Source organism: Momordica charantia (genome assembly GCF_013281855.1).
Source record: "Momordica charantia cultivar OHB3-1 chromosome 11 unlocalized genomic scaffold, Mcharantia_2.0 BLBB01000011.1, whole genome shotgun sequence".
NCBI classification, from domain to species: Eukaryota; Viridiplantae; Streptophyta; class Magnoliopsida; order Cucurbitales; family Cucurbitaceae; genus Momordica; species Momordica charantia.
Genome location: NW_028275159.1, coordinates 6,156,217 through 6,171,946, shown reverse-complemented (window position 1 = coordinate 6,171,946; position 15,730 = coordinate 6,156,217). Strand labels below are relative to the sequence as shown.

At 36.3% G+C, this 15,730-nt stretch overlaps 4 protein-coding genes and 1 long non-coding RNA gene across 8 annotated transcripts; 2 read left to right on the top strand and 3 right to left on the bottom strand.

Moving 5' to 3' along the window:
- Nucleotides 1-1,013: 1,013 nt before the first annotated feature.
- Nucleotides 1,014-2,574, bottom strand: LOC148208047 (uncharacterized). Its single transcript, XR_015788929.1, has 2 exons — nt 1,785-2,574; nt 1,014-1,699 (listed from the first exon to the last, which is right to left on the bottom strand). It is a non-coding gene; the product is annotated as an uncharacterized LOC148208047 (long non-coding RNA).
- LOC111008331 (cytochrome b561 domain-containing protein At4g18260) lies at nt 1,458-4,191 on the top strand. Its single transcript, XM_022280999.2, has 5 exons — nt 1,458-1,613; nt 1,769-1,930; nt 2,572-2,720; nt 3,569-3,882; nt 3,976-4,191. Exons 1-4 carry the CDS (start codon nt 1,458-1,460, stop codon nt 3,876-3,878), a joined length of 777 nt encoding a protein of 258 aa, XP_022136691.1. The 3' UTR covers nt 3,879-3,882; nt 3,976-4,191.
- LOC111008346 (myosin-G heavy chain-like protein) lies at nt 3,007-6,392 on the bottom strand. 3 transcript variants are annotated; one of them, XM_022281045.2, is made up of 4 exons: nt 6,038-6,392; nt 4,967-5,041; nt 4,726-4,838; nt 3,007-3,343 (listed from the first exon to the last, which is right to left on the bottom strand). In XM_022281045.2, exons 1-4 carry the CDS (start codon nt 6,228-6,230, stop codon nt 3,320-3,322), a joined length of 405 nt encoding a protein of 134 aa, XP_022136737.1. In that variant the 5' UTR covers nt 6,231-6,392; the 3' UTR covers nt 3,007-3,319. The 3 variants fall into 3 exon arrangements, with proteins under 3 accessions (XP_022136737.1, XP_087976063.1, XP_022136702.1); XM_088119937.1 differs by lacking the exon at nt 3,007-3,343 and adding an exon at nt 4,490-4,622 and having other exon boundaries at nt 6,038-6,391; XM_022281010.2 differs by lacking the exon at nt 3,007-3,343 and having other exon boundaries at nt 4,490-4,838; nt 6,038-6,390.
- Nucleotides 6,393-8,308: 1,916 nt separating this feature from the next.
- LOC111005145 (alpha/beta-Hydrolases superfamily protein) lies at nt 8,309-10,514 on the top strand. The gene is made up of 2 exons (XM_022276553.2): nt 8,309-8,619; nt 9,316-10,514. The coding sequence occupies exons 1-2, from the start codon at nt 8,480-8,482 to the stop codon at nt 10,358-10,360; spliced, it is 1,185 nt and encodes a 394-aa protein (XP_022132245.1). The 5' UTR covers nt 8,309-8,479; the 3' UTR covers nt 10,361-10,514.
- A 514-nt stretch (nt 10,515-11,028) lies between these two features.
- On the bottom strand, nt 11,029-15,609 carry LOC111005137 (2-oxoglutarate (2OG) and Fe(II)-dependent oxygenase superfamily protein). Of its 2 annotated transcripts, XR_002600719.2 has the most exons (5): nt 15,268-15,609; nt 13,606-14,703; nt 12,658-13,029; nt 12,005-12,354; nt 11,029-11,563 (listed from the first exon to the last, which is right to left on the bottom strand). XR_002600719.2 is itself a non-coding variant. In XM_022276535.2 (4 exons), coding segments are annotated over exons 2-4 (1,422 nt in total). In that variant the 5' UTR covers nt 14,654-14,703; nt 15,268-15,605; the 3' UTR covers nt 11,029-11,561. The 2 variants fall into 2 exon arrangements, 1 of the variants encoding a protein (XP_022132227.1); XM_022276535.2 differs by lacking the exon at nt 12,005-12,354 and having other exon boundaries at nt 15,268-15,605.
- Between the last annotated feature and the right edge of the window lie 121 nt (nt 15,610-15,730).

Genomic DNA, 15,730 nt, shown 5'->3' with positions numbered 1-15,730 from the left:
TCGCTACTAAACATCTCGCTTTCACCATCAACTAAAACTAAATTTGCGGTAGTGTAGGCAACTTTATCCGTCTATAGTTCAAGTAGGTAAAAAATTTTCATAGGAAAACCTATACTTTTGTAGAATCTCGTCCTAAATGCTCACTATCCCGAGTGAGCAAAGCATTGAGACGTTAGCTAGAAGCAAAAGATAATAATAATGAATGGTCCATTTATTGAGACGGGTGAACGATATAGATTCAACCCGTGCATGACCTTCATTCATTTGGCTACATAAACTCTTACTCGATACAAATTCAAGTCTCAATCCATGATAAGATGATTAAGAGATAATTCTTAACCCTACAAGCAATTTATGGACAAAATAATAGAAGAATCACTCAAAAAAATGGTGACCAAAAAGATGATGTAAGATTGGAAGAGATTCCCATAGACAAAATAAGAGCAAATTTAGTTGAGTGGTAATAGAACACACCACTCTCGTGAATGCTCAGTTAAATGGAAACAAACAAAATTTGTTGAATGTGTGTGTTTGTGGGGCGTCTATGGCGTATGTACATAGAGAAGACAATGGTGGACAACAAAAGATAATGTTCTGAGCAGAATCCACTAACAACCCACTTTCCATGTTCTGCTTCAAATTTTCTCTCTTGGTGAAAGCTGCAACATTTTGCTGTGAAATTCCACCACATTCTTCATTTCACACTCCATAAAATGATATAAAATTTCACAGTGAACGCCACATGGTTGAAAAACTTTGTCCATACCGACCATCCATTCCCTCCCACCTTGAAGTTTTCATAACTAAAAAATGTTTTCGAAATGGCACCAACTTCTAAACATTCTTTTTCTTTTATCTTTTTTGCATTTTCGACTAACCTTGAAAGACTACATTGACTCTGCTACATTTAGTTTCTAAGAAAACTCGTAAGATATTAAATCCTAAGTAGATGACCACCATGGTTTGAATCATTCTTTAGAAACTCCTTACTTTTTTACTTGCCTCATGTACCATTAAGCCAACTCAGAGTGGTTTGTAGAGTGGTGAGAATAAAACAATATATGACACCCACTTTGAGTTTCTTAAAAGTCAAAGAAAATCATTGAGGATAAAACTTCCATCCTTTGATTATCTTGTAAAAATTGAACTTTTATCTATTTGGGGTAGAAACTGTTCAAGTGGGTGTCTACAGTAATCTCAAGGGGGGGGTGTTGAGAGAAAAGAGAGAGAGAGATCTTGGAGTGGTTGTATTTCTTGAGAAAATCAAGTACCTCACTCTTTTGGTATTATTGATCACTACCTTTAGTGGTCCTCCTCCTCTAACATTGTCCTGCTTTTTCTTTTTTCCTCATTGCTACAAAAGCTTTCAAAATCCCTTATGAAATCCAGAGCAACCAAATAGCAGCAGCTAAGGGTGGCTTCTGCATTTGCCTGTTTTATCACAAGCAAATTAAACAATGTCATTTTTGCAGAAGAGAGCGTTTTCTTTCTCCATCCCTAAAAGTTCAATTCTTCTTCTCTTTCTTCTTCTCACTTTTCAACCAGTCAGTTCATCAAAAGAGCCCATGAAGAATGTAGGCTTCAATACAACCAAGAAAGACCACAGCCAGAAGGTTTCTTCTTCTTCTTCTTTCATTTCACATTTTACATGTTTTCGTGTTTGAAACGAATATCGTTGCAGAAAACAGAATTTCTCCCACTGGAAAAGAAAAGAGAGAGTGGTTAAGAATGTATAGCATAAACTGATTATTGGTTATAATGGTAACAGATGAGTTCCAGCCTACTGTTTGATATCACACTCCATGGGTTTCTCCTATGGGCTTCAATGGGGTTCCTGATGCCTGTTGGAATACTAGTTATCAGAATGTCTAACAGAGAGCAATGTGGAAGAAGGCTGAAAATTCTTCTTTACATTCATACAATTCTACAGGCAAGTTCATCACAATCTTCTCCAGCAATACTCTCAAATACTATAATGACTACTTTTTTCGGTTTTTGTTTTCATAAAGAAGAATCCTTTTTAACTAAACAAGCAATTAAGTGTATAGAGTTTCAGGAAAGCACCATTAAGGCATTGAACTTTTTCTTTTTGTTAAGAAAGCAAACAATCAACTTTTTTCTTAACTTTATGAACCTAATGATGGTTCAAGAGAAACCACAAGGAAAGGCTCCTGATTCTGAATATCTTATACAGCCCCCAAGTTTGTTAACACAAAAGTTAATCAAACAGATTATTATGAATACTTGTGCTGAAAGAAAAGACACTCATATCATCATATTCTAACTAATTTGAAACTCATAGCCAAATATCCACATTGTTGAAATCTGGCAGGTTTATGGATTATAGTATTGGAGTTAGGTGAGATTTAACTCTACAAAGTCAAGAAGATATAAAATTTATGTAGGCAGTTGAGGGATTTTGATCATCCTCTAACCACATAGATGGGGTCCACTTTAATGAATCTCGGTCCAATAAACAATAGCAATGCACCGATCAAGATGATAGTATTTTTCCATTCTATAATAAGTTGATTTAGCCATTACATTATCTTGACTTTTTTATGTTCACAGATACTCTCTGTATTACTAGTCACAGCAGGAGGAGTCATGTCTATCAAAAAATTCAACAATGCTTTCAATAATAACCACCAAAGGATAGGGATTGGCCTATATGGGATGATCTGGTTACAGGCATTGATTGGAATTGTAAGGCCAAAGAGGTAAATTTTCATACTTCTTCATATATGCAACGATAGGTTATTAGAAAAAGTTATCTAGGTTGTTTTCAGAATAGCTTCTTGTACTATTTTTGGAACTGTTTTTAAGATTATGATTGAGAAGCTTATAAATCTTTGTGTTATCATGTACGAGAGCCTAGAATTTTGGAAGGAAGAAGAATATTGGTTGTTGTAAAAATAGGTCATCTAAGAACAAATTTAGGACCACCATGGGTCGACCGAGTAGTCATTGAGACCAATAAAAAGAGTAAAGACATTAGAGAGAATATGTTTGAACTATGTGGCCACCTACCTAGGAATTAATAACTTTTTAACTTTTTTTGGCAATCAAACATAATAAGGTCAAGTAGTTGTCTTGTCAGATCAATCGAGGTAGGCATAAAATGACCCCCAATACTCACGAATATTGAAAAAATAACTTAAGGAAAAACAATTTTTTTTAGATAATGTCACAAAAAAATTACAAAGAGGAAGATAAACAGTCTTTCATTAAGGCTTCAGACACTTTTCAATTGCAATCTTCAAGCCATATCTGAAGCCTCTTTGTCTCTATCGCGAGTTTAGCCATCTGGTGTGCAGCCTCATTTCCTCCATGCTTTGTAAAGCTGAAGGATAAAGACAGAAAAAACAAATTTTTGAAAGTAGTTATTCAACCTTTTTTTACTGAATTTTTTGTTCTAAAAAAACACCTAAATACAGCCTCCAACCAGCCCCTTAAGAAACACCTCTACATAATTCAACTGCTGTGGATTTAGTTCAGGAGAGAGGATACAGTCTGTTCAGTTTTGATTTCCAAATTCTGAATCCACATTATTCTCTCCTTTATGCAGGGGCTCTAATAGAAGAAGCCTATGGTTTTTCATACACTGGGTGCTTGGCACTGCAGTATCTCTCTTAGGAATCTTCAATGTATACTCAGGATTATTTGCTTACCATGAGAAGACATCACGAAGTATAGGAATTTGGACAACAATTTTCACTGTTGAAATTTCTTTGATTTCCTTCTTTTACCTATTCCAAGACAAATTGGAGTATATAAAAAAGCAAGGAGTTATTTTGGGCAATGATTTGGTAACTCCTACTGATCAAGTGCTCTCTCCAAATGACAAGCAAAAGGAGCTGCCCACCGATCCTTGCTGAAGGAGTAAATAGGGCTATAAAAAATTTGTTTTTTCACTAACATGAGTTTGTTGTCATTCTTCATACTTATTTCTCTCTTCTTATTGGATTTGTATAGGAAAGGAATGTGTGGTGTTCTGAAGAAAATGAAATTGGAGTTTGCAGGAGGAGATACTTTCTGATAATATAATGTTGTTTGGCTGACTTTTTGAAGAAGAAAGATGTAATACTGTGATCTAATAGTCAGTGTAAAATACAGTCTATCATAATGTTCAAATTTGCTCAGGTAATGGGAAAAAAAAATAAAAATACAATGGTACTAACATTGTGTGGATATGGAAGTCTCATTTTCAAGCTTTTGTTTCTCATAAATAAAATTTCAAGGTCAATATGAGCATAACTGACCAAAATATTATTTATGTCCTTAGAAGGTCGGAGGTTTCAATCCCCTACCCTTGTTAAACTCAAAAAAAAAAATTAAAAAACATATTAGAACCACTGGCATAATTATAATTTTTCAAGAAATATTGAATGAGAAATTGAAAATTAGAAACAGACAAGAAACAATATTACCTAACACATCCAAAAGAACTCAGATGACATAAAAAAGATGTAAAAATGGGCGATGAATCTTCAATATCAAGAGACTATAGCTTCTATATATGATGTTTGTATAAACTGTATATCATGGAAAAAGTTGCACATAACCAGTTAGTACAGCAATTCCCAATATTACAAGAGGTGGCAGAATTACAAATGCTCCAACTGTGGCAAAGAAAACTGAATCATTCCTCTGAGAAACTTCATTCAAGTATGATTGTCTTTTGATATTCCTCTTCTGAGAAATTGTCAAAAACTTTGCACTAACCTTCTTCAAGTTCTTACCCAATGGAATGGTAAAATCGTCGTCTCTGTCTCTGAATAATTGTGCAAGCTGCTCACGAATTGTAATTCTCTGGTAACTGCCGTCACTCTCATAACCTGAAATCATGAAGTATCAGTACGTTCAAGTGAAATTACCTCTTTCAACGAAAGAGGGCTGTTGTTGTCTTTCTATTCCATCTTCATTTGGTTTGCTCTCTTGGAGGAGGGAGAATCAGCTCACTTACCATCAATTAATTGGCTACCAGAAGTGAGTTGCTCCAAGAGATCAAGTTGTGAGCGTGCAGAGGAAGATGATGATCCTTTACAGTTGGAAAAAAATAATGGTAATATTTTAGTACAACAAAAAAAAAAATCTTTAAAACAAGTAGGTTAAATTACACATTTAGTCCATGTGCTTTTTAGCTTCATTTCAATTTGATTTCTAGATTTCTAAAATTTTAACATATTGTCTGTTTCTTTGATTAAAGTTTACCATACATCTAAAGAGTAACAGATTTCCAATATAGCAAGTTTGTCTATAGAAATTGAAAATGGACTTTATGATACGATATTGATAGGATTGCTATTAGAAGGGGAGGGTCCAAGTACCTTGAATTACTAATTACTTGGGAGATGTTGTAGTTATTCTATCTTTTATATTTCAATACACAACTAGTGTTGTCGGGGTTCTATCAAATATATGTTTTAATTATGTGAGAGACGTGATTTCAGTTGGGTTTTAAGATATTATTTTGATTGAGAAGTATAAAATGGCTAGGACTATATTTAATTTTGTTTTCGAGCGCAAAGGACATTGTCATTGAATTTTTTAGATTCATTTTCAAGTGCAACCACAAATAACTAGTTCCATTGGGGTTTATGTTATTCCTCGCTAACTACAAACATTTGATAAGCTTGTTAAAGCACAATAACTAATTTGAAATTATGTTAAAAGCTCAGAAACTAAAAATATATTTCACAGAAAAAAAAAGAACAAAAAGATTATCTTTACTTCATTATATTTATATAGATAGGCCACTTGGATTGGAATTGGAACCCCTCCCATAGCAAAATGGGCCGCATAATATCTATTCCATTAAAAAGAATTTTAAATCTAAATCGTTCAGGCTAGTAACAGGATTCTTCCATTGGAGGGGACTTAAAGTATAGGATCACAGAGCCAATAACCAATCCAGCTCTCAATTTTGAATAAATAACTAATCAACGAGGAAAAAAGAAAAAACAGTAGGATGATGACTGAGATAATCGCAAACAGATACGCAGTAAAGAAGGAAAATCAGTGAATTAATGCATACCAGAAGAAGACGAAGTGAGAGGGAGTTCCTCTTCTTTAACTCTACCCTCGGCTCCCTCTGAAACAGCGAATTTTCTCGAAGAATATGAACGGAGAGAATGAATCTTTGAAAGGGGCGTTTTTTTCTGCAGCAGATTTGAAGAAGAAGAGTGTGGATTTGGGTAATGAAACGCAATAACGAAGTTCGCGGCCATGATTTTATTCCTTTGAGAGGAAAAATCTATGGCTGCTGGTTTCCATTTCAGGGACTTGAGCTGTAAATTGGGGGCTGGAATTTTTCAGTTTTTTTCAGGTGGCCTTTGGAATTTCAATTTCCATCATGCAATTATAGCCACTACAATTTTCTGTATTTCGATCGAAAATAGCTTCACCACCACAAGAACTCTTTGGAGCTTCGATCAGGTGCGGGGCGGTGTTCTGTTATAACTCAAGGAAGTGTGTTGACTTCTGATAATGATTTTTATTGTCGATTTATATGAATGAAATTTGATAACCGAGAGAACCAAGAATATTGGATTTGAGAGCAATCGAGAAGTGAAAAGTATAGAATAATAAAATAGCTCTGACACTCAAGTCAATAGAATTCGATATAGGTTTTCAAGACGAGCGATCAGAATTATGTACCTAAATACGAAGTGTATTGATAGATTTTGATATGTGAGACTCACTCGTCACTAAACACGACTACGAGATTCTAAATGTGACATATGCAATGGTGGGTGAGCAATTGAAAGCAGTTCCATTTTATATGTTGGCTCGACCTTTGCTAAGGTAGAGATCTAAGTGATGTTCCGAAGTATATTTCATTGGCTTTGAGATATGAGGTGTAATACCGATCTCAATAACCTCTATTCTCCTGTCACGTGTAATGTCAGTTTATGCTACCCAATAATTAACGTATGAGTTATTCGTGGTTGAGCTATGACAGATATTAAAATATTGTTAGAGCTAGAAAATGCCAAAAATTAATTCTAATAATAAAATAAGGAGGTCCTAGATAATAAAATATTAATCGATCAGTCCATAGTTAATATTTTCATAATTGAATGTGAAGAACCATTCCAAACTTAGCTCAAGAGAATATACATACTATCATGTCAATAGACCACGGTTTGATCCTCATCCTAGGATCGTTGAATTAAAATAATAATAATAATAATAATAATAGTCAACGTCAACATAACTCAAAAGCGTATCAAGATGCACCAAGATAAGTTCATGCATCGTGATACTTTTTTAGAGTTGAAATTCAACTCCGCATCTATATATTTATTGTACTAAAAAATTGATAAATTATTATTTTCATTATGTCGTAAAAATATGAATAAAATCTTTAAAATGTTATGTAATATAATCAACAAAAAAGTATCACCTTAAACTCAATCCGACCCTTCAAGAGCCATGTGCTGAAGATAATGGGAATAAGATAACTTAATTAAATGTGCTGAAGACAATCAAAGAATCCCAATAAATTATTTATTTTTTAAAAGCCTGCAAAGAAATTGATGCTTGAAACGACGTATCCGTACTCTTGAAAAAAAAATCTAAAGATAATTACTAAATACTATACAAATAGTTCATTTATATCTAAACTTTTGAAGTTCTATTTACTCTTAAAAATTAATATACAATACTAACTTGAATATAGTTCAACTAATTAAAGTATATATTTTCAAGCAAGATGTCGTGGGCTTGAAATGAGAAGTCTAGTCATCCATTAACTCCTCTCGTAGATCGGTGTGTCCAACTGGGTGGACTTAATGATATGTAGGGAGGATCTATGAAAAGCTACTGCGGTCGATTGTAAACTATGCCAACAAAAAGAAACTGTCTTTAGAAATAAAAAATTCAAATAATTATTTCTAAACCATGAACTTATTTTCTATTTATAAAAAGACAAAAAAAAAACTAAAATCGAGGAAGAAATTCAAATAAATCCACTAATAATAGTTAAATTGCTAGTTTTCTTCTCTTCATAATTTTTTTCACTCCTCTGAATTTTGAATTTTCGCTAATTCACTAGTATTATGTCATAAAACAAGAGATTAAATTAAAAATTTTAAACAACATAGACTTAAAGAAAAAGACTAAAACAGCCTTTACAATATTCACCACTGCCCAAAAAAGATTAAAAGAAATCATGAGGGATATTTTGGTCATTTCATTTGACGGAAAGAGAGGAAGGGAAATGCCGAAATGGAAATATGACCGTTGGAAGATCTACGAAAAGCAGGCGTTTCGGCATTATTATTGTATTCCATAATTCCATTTGAAAAAAAAAAAAGGAAAAAAGAATTTAAGAACTCCACATAGAATCAGATTCAAAGTCTTCGTCCAGCGAAACCCAAAACTTTCCGCATAATACTCTCTCTCTCTCACCCACTGTTTCACTCTCCAAAGGGAAACGGGAAGAAGGAGGGAGGGCGGCGGCGGCGGCGGGTTAATGGCGAAGTGCGATCCGGCGGAGGTGGGACCGGAGGCGGCGGCGGTGGCGGTGGAGGAGGCTCATCCCTACGCATTTCATGTATCTGGACCTCGCAATGTTATTTCTCCTAATTGGCGAGACCTCATTAATTCCAGTTGGTAACTTCACTCTACTTTTCAATCCACGCTCTCCTCCATTTCTTTTCGTTCCAGATTTCCTCTGATTCTGGTTTCTTCTTCATTTCTGAACTTGTCATTCATCAATTAGCTTAAAATGATCAACCACGTCTGGTAGAACTTGCGTTCATATTCATCCAGTGAGCAGGCAATGTACCTAAAATAGTAATTTTCTAGGTTAAAATACCACTTCTGTCCAGATAATTTAGATTTTTTCTGTTTCAGTGCACTTTCCTTCTAGAAATTTGGAGAACAAATTCACTCGTTGCATTGAGGTTATTCTTTTCTTGTGCTGAGTGAAATTGACCTCAAACTAGGGCACTATTTTTAAGATTTATTGGGAGCATCAGGATATATTTGAACATTTAAAAGTACAGGGAGGACCAAAATGGTAGTTTAACCATATTTCTATGTGAAACGCTTGTGGGTTTCTCGAGATCGTTAAGATCTCAAATATTGATACTAGATGAATTACGAGACTAGCTTCTGTTTAGGAATTATGTAACATAATTTACTTCGATTTATTGAAACTTAGTAATGAAACTAAATTTCAATGCATAAAAAGGCAAAAAGAACAGAATACTGAAAATCTTGACAGAGAGTGACACTGAACTTTGTTTAGATATCACTATAATATTATGCATCTCCAACATGATGAGGAATTTGCAATATCTACAGGAAGGATGGGAATTACAAAAGGACTGTAGTTGCGTGTTTCATACAAGCAGTTTACTTGCTAGAACTAGACAGGCAAGAGAACAGAAGAAAAGAAAATGCTCTAGCTCCCAAATGGTGGATCCCCTTCAAATACAAGCTAGTTCAAACCTTGATTGATGAAAGAGATGGGTCCATATTTGGTGCAATACTAGAGTGGGATAGGTCTGCAGCCATGGCTGACTTAGTACTCATCAGACCCAGTGGTGCACCAAGGGCAGTTTTGGTATTAAGAGGGACATTACTCAAAAGCCCAACGATCCGACGGGACATTGAAGACGACCTCCGGTTTTTCGCTTGGGAAAGCCTGAAGGGATCCGTCAGGTTTAAAGTAGCTTTGGAGGCATTGAAATCAGTTGCAGAAAGTTATGGAAGCAACAATGTTTGTATTGCTGGTCATTCCTTAGGTGCTGGGTTTGCTCTGCAGGTGGGAAAAGCCTTAGCCAAAGAAGGAATCTATGTCGAAACCCACTTGTTCAATCCTCCTTCTGTTTCAGTAGCCATGAGCTTGAGGAACATAGGGGAAAAAGCAGAATTTGCTTGGAAGAGACTCAAATCAATGCTTCCTTCAGGCAGCGAGACAACAGAAGCCAGCAATATTGAAGGTGAAAAACCACCTGGGGCAGCTGGTTTAAAGAGTTGGGTATCAAATCTAAACAGGAAGAATCCTGGGGTAGGAATTGGGAAGTGGGTACCTCATTTATATGTAAATAATAGCGACTATATCTGCTGTTCATATACTGAATCTGATCAAGTAGAGAAGAAAAGCAGTGAAGGGAAAGAAAATGTTTGTCCCACAAATGGGCAAGCAGCACCTGCAGCAAAGTTGTTTGTAATGTCAAAGGGAAAGCAGAAGTTTCTTGAGGCTCATGGATTGGAACAATGGTGGTCTGATGATTTGCAGCTTCAGATGGCTCTACATGACAGCAAGCTTATAAGTAGGCAGCTCAAGTCCTTATACACCCTTTCACCAGCACAACCACCAACACAGGGAAATCCCAAAAGGTGAAGTTTGGTGGTTGGCTGGATTTTTTTTGCTAAATAACTCATTTTCGGTCTCGGGATATGGCGGTATAGGTCTTCTGATGTCATGTCTCATGTCTGTTGCTTCATTCAGATTGTGTTTAACATAAATATATGAGCTCTTCTCTTAGTCTTTTCAATCCTTTTCTACCCTGTTTGGTTGAGCAAAATCACCTATATAGCTTATTAATTTGACAGTAAGAACAAAGTAAATACAGATGCATCATAATCAATAACTTCTAAATCCTTCTCAAGAAGAGTTCTCTTTTCGTAAATTTTATATCAACGAAACTACCAATATTTAATGAAAAATGCAAAGGTGTTTCAAATGAACGAGTCATAGAAATGAGCAGTAGTCTTACCTCCATCCCCTTGTTTTTTTTTTCCTGTTCTCTTCCAAACATATACTAAAGTGCCAATTTCTTAATGTATGGAACCAAAAATGATTAGGAAATGATAGTAAAGAGACGAATAAAAAATTTCACAATTACGTTTCGAAACCCAAAGTAGAAAAGAGGAGGTAACTCAAATTTTACTGCTCGAGAAAGGGCACAAGGGAGATCCCCTGCTTGGGATGTATTAAAGGGATCCCATGTCTCAAATGGCAAAAATATCATAAAAGATGAAAAACGAAAGAGATTTATCATGGCGAGCTTGAGTTCGATATCTGCACAATCCACCAGTAAAAATGGGGAAATATCAAGAATATAACAAGAACAGGGAATATTTCTTCAGCAACCTCAAGTTTGTATATTTCTGCTTTTTATCATATTTCCCAAATTTTACAGATCATATTGACTAAAGCAGCAGCTACACTAGTCTAGGAACATGAAGGTATGAGTGACTTTCATCAGAAAATTCTCAACTATATCTCCAAATGAAATAGTTTTTTCCACTCCATTATCATGACCGGTTAGCTTAACTTAACAAACCCCTTTCTCTTCAAGATCTATCCTCCAGGCTCCAACAAATATAAGAAGATGAAACCAGCTTACCCACAAAAGAACACATATGTAGAGTCTTTGCTGGAGATGGAAATGGGCATGCTATGTAGAAGTTGGGCATGGAAACGATAATCAGGGCACAGGTATGATGAGCTGATCAATAGTCATGAATGGAACTGGTTTGGAGTTGCAAGCTACGAGGCCTCGAGAATCAATCGCAAGCTGTACAGAACATGGACTGGTTCCTGCAGAGACAGGCAAAGGAAAAACAATTAGCCATCAAAATCCAGAAGGAATAAAGCTAAAACAAATATTTTAAGGAAAAAAAAGGCAGAATCAGATGGAACAAAAAGAAAAGGGAATTATGTATTAGGTGCAGGGCTGAAAAGTTGGGAAGTTGATGCTTGTGCAATGACAGAAACTAAACAAAGACGGTGCCCGACCTACATGAAATGGTAGGTTTTTATGAAAATGTAAAATTTAAGGCCTAGGCCACCTAAACTTTCAAGCTCCCTACAGCACCAATATTCTATCCACGAGATAAAACTTACAAAAACGTAAAAACTTTGAATAAGTACAAGTTAAACTTGAAATTCATTTTTACTAGGATGAAAAGCCATGATATGCAGAAGATTAATGTGCAGTAAAATAGTTCTAAAGAAGAGCTTCCAAGGCATGTGACACACATGCATGGAGTTCAAAAGATCCAGCACAATGATCTTCAAGCTTCAAGGAATTATATGCTCTTGGCCCCCAATCACTTGAGTACCAAAGTAATCTCTGTCAATGATTCCCACTGCCATCAAACATGGACACGACTTCGAATCATATATCAAATTTTCTATACTCGTGAATGCATGCCTAAGGCACAGCAATGCAGCATTATATAGCTTTAATATCTCTTCTGTTGACCACTAAAATTGATCTTCCTGAATGCTTCATAAAATTTTCTTGGACAAATTTTGGCAGCCAATTCAAAACGCTGAGCAGTTTCAGTCGATGGACGAAAATTAACAAATAAAGTTTGAACACGATTCTGCAGACAAAAGTGGGGGAAGGGGAAAAGTTTTAATGAATAATTGGAAGAATTTACACGCTTATAATTGTGATTTCTCTCTCCTAACCTACCTTCACTCTATACGAAAAATAACGATTGTTTTTTTCCCCTATTTCCAAAGGCAATAATACTATAACAAAAATATATACCTCAAGGATTGTCTTAACTGAAACAAAATCAGTCAGCTATATTCATACTGATTGCAAAAAAATCCTGCTTTCAAGTAACGAACAAGAACCAATCGATGATATGCATATACGAATGTGTCAGTGTTCAACTTACAGTTGGTTGATTGTTGACCCACTTGTCCAGGTTCAGTAAGACTTAATTCGATGTCATGACTAGCTGTCCAACCGGGCTCGTAAGCTTCAAGAAAACCAATTTTTGCCTTATTAGGTAGATCGTGAGGATGAACGAACGGCACTCCAGGAGGCCATCCAATCTCGATTCTTGTACTAGCACATGGGCTATCTAACGTGTGAATGTGACTCTCACATTCCTTCAGGTTGCAGAACCTCAATTTGATACCCTTCTTATCCGCAATGTCCTGTACTCTCTCCTTCAGAACCCTTTGTGCCTCAAGCCGTAATCTCTTAGAAGGGGGTAGAGGTTTAGTAGTTGAATTGTTCTTTCTCCTCCTCATTTTTATGGATCCTGTACCAGCATTTCATCGATCCAATAGCCTGTTAATTAAAAGCTTCTCGCTAAGGGGGCTACTTGCACTAAGAAATTACTGTAGAAGCAACACTACCAAACAAGAGAATAAACGCAAAATTAACAATTAAAAATTCTTGCGTGCAAGCATTCAAACTATCAAGCATAATAAACATTAAAAGAATGCAAATATTCACCTTTGATACTAACAATTAGGTAAATAAATTGCTTCCAGTCCATAGTTAAACAACAAATATACATTAAACATGAATCATCTTAAAAGATGGCTCATTGTCACATCTAAACAAATCATTAAGGATAAGGGAAGGATAAATTTCAATTCTCAAAAACTAATTAAATAAGTATGGTGCGTACTGTGGAAAATAAACACAACTAGTCTATCATCAACCGATTCAGTCCTATCCAAAAAAAAATAAAGAATCATCAATCAGTCGAGAAACTAAGTTTTATGCATGAAAATAAATATATATATTTCATACATAATCCCTCAATAGGTGATATTTATCAGCCATGAAATTATTTTTAAAAGGAATAAGAAGAGAAAATTTGGCCTACCATCTTGGGACGTAGAGAAACTGAAATTCTGAAAATTCGGACGGTTAAAGAGTTGATCGGTCGAGGGTGACCTCTGCATGAAGTCATCCACTGGTACTGGAAGCTGGAACTGAACATCAACCCCATGGCCAGCTGCCCTCATTTCAGAACAACTGAGGCTAGTCATTGACTTAGGCATAAGTTTGAATGACGAAGAACACCGTCCGTACATACTACCTTGAATATTATTTACGTCTGTTCTGAGCAAAGCAGGATTCACATACCCTGCCGTTGCTTGATAAAGTGCAAGTCCAGGGTACACTATGGCATCTTGAGGACCAAGATCTCCATCCACAAGAATCCATCTACCATTGAAATCTTTTATTAGTAAACCTGCCTTATCCGACTTGACCAGAGTAATAAGGCTCTTATCAATTTGATGCTCGTGGTCAGCGGGATACATAGACAACTGGCTATCCTCTTGAGCAGTTAATTTATGGTGATGCTCTCCATGAAATGAGGGCCTCCCATGACAGCACACAGACAATACAGAAGATGATATCTCCCTACTTCTTAGGGGAACATTATCGAGTATCTCGGTGAAAGGAGAGCTGCGCAAGTTTAGATAGAAGCTGATTGCATCCAAAATAATTCGAGATGCCTTTCCATAGAGTGCAAATATGTCTGGCAAACCAGCTGGTGGTAACTCTATTGAATTGCTGGGCTCAACTGGAGTAAGTCCAGGCCTATAATCATACATTTCTTGCCACATCTGAGAATCTACATAGTAACCAGAAGTTCTGCACCACTCCCGTGAATCATTGTTTTGCATCAATTCAGCAGATGGACAAGCAGCTCTTTGGTGGAAGTAGAGGCGAGCAGAATCCAAACCAGACCTTAAAAGAGCCCCATCACATGCAGGGAATTGAATTATGGCAGCAGAATATTGAGCTAGTGACTGTGAGAGTGTTGAGACCGACAGTTTGAATGACTCAGAAGGAACGCCTTCAGATGGTGCTATATCAGTAAGCTTCACACGACCCAATGATGGCAGGCCATTGCCTGCCATGAAATGGAATGGTTTCAATGGCCGAACAACTCAATTCAAGCAACTCTGCACTGCTCACTCCATATAAAGAACAAGTGAAAAAGCGTCATCAGAAACAGAAAAACAATGAATGAGAGTGGGATTTAATGTCTCTCTTAAACCTTGGAAGTCGAAAGTCAACTAATAATAACATCAAAAGAATCATCAATATTTTCCGCTCACACGGTTTCACACATTCCCAGCTCAAAAGATTTAAAGAATCATCAATATTCCAGAGTTCCACACATTCCCAGCTCAAAAGATTTAAAGAACCATCAATATTTTCAGCTCACATAGTTTCACACATTCCCAGCTCAAAAGATTTAAAGAATCATGAATATTTTCAGCTCACACAGTTTCACACATTCCCAGCTCAAAAGATTCGTACCCAGGCTTTCACGTACCATCCACAATTGCAGAATTAACATAGCCCAGAATACAATACACACAGGCAGAAGATAACCGGTTGCAAAATGTAAAACTGAACCAGAACCCGTCTATTAGTGCAACATCTGAAGGTTGGGTTCGAATCAAAATCAAAGCCCTAAATCCATGGCCAAATATACCCCAAGAAAATGCGTAAGTTGCAAACGAACCTGAATAAGGCGAGTGTCCCCTACTCGCCGGAGCATGGCGTAAGGTTGCGAAAGCGTCGGAGCAGTGGCCGTTTGCCTTGGCTTGTGTTCTTAACTGCGACTGCTGGAGCGTAGATCAAAATCGACGTGAAAAAGTTGAAAAAATGACAGATTGGAGAGGGAAGAGAAGGAGATTTGTGACAAAAAGAGGATCCAAATTCGAGTTCGCGGAGAATAGCGACCTCAGAGAGTCAATTTGACCAAGAAGTTTGCGCCGTTTTCTGCCCCTTCCATTTGGTGCGTTAGCGAAGCGTTACTGTCCGAAATGGCGTTTTCTGTAAATCACGGGGGAAATCCGCATTGTGTATTTTTTCTTTTTTCCCCTTTTTTCAAGAAAACCTCGATTCCTATTATCAGAAAATTATCCTTTTTTTATGCCTTTATCAGGAAATTATCCGCTCATGATTGATATATTTTACATTTT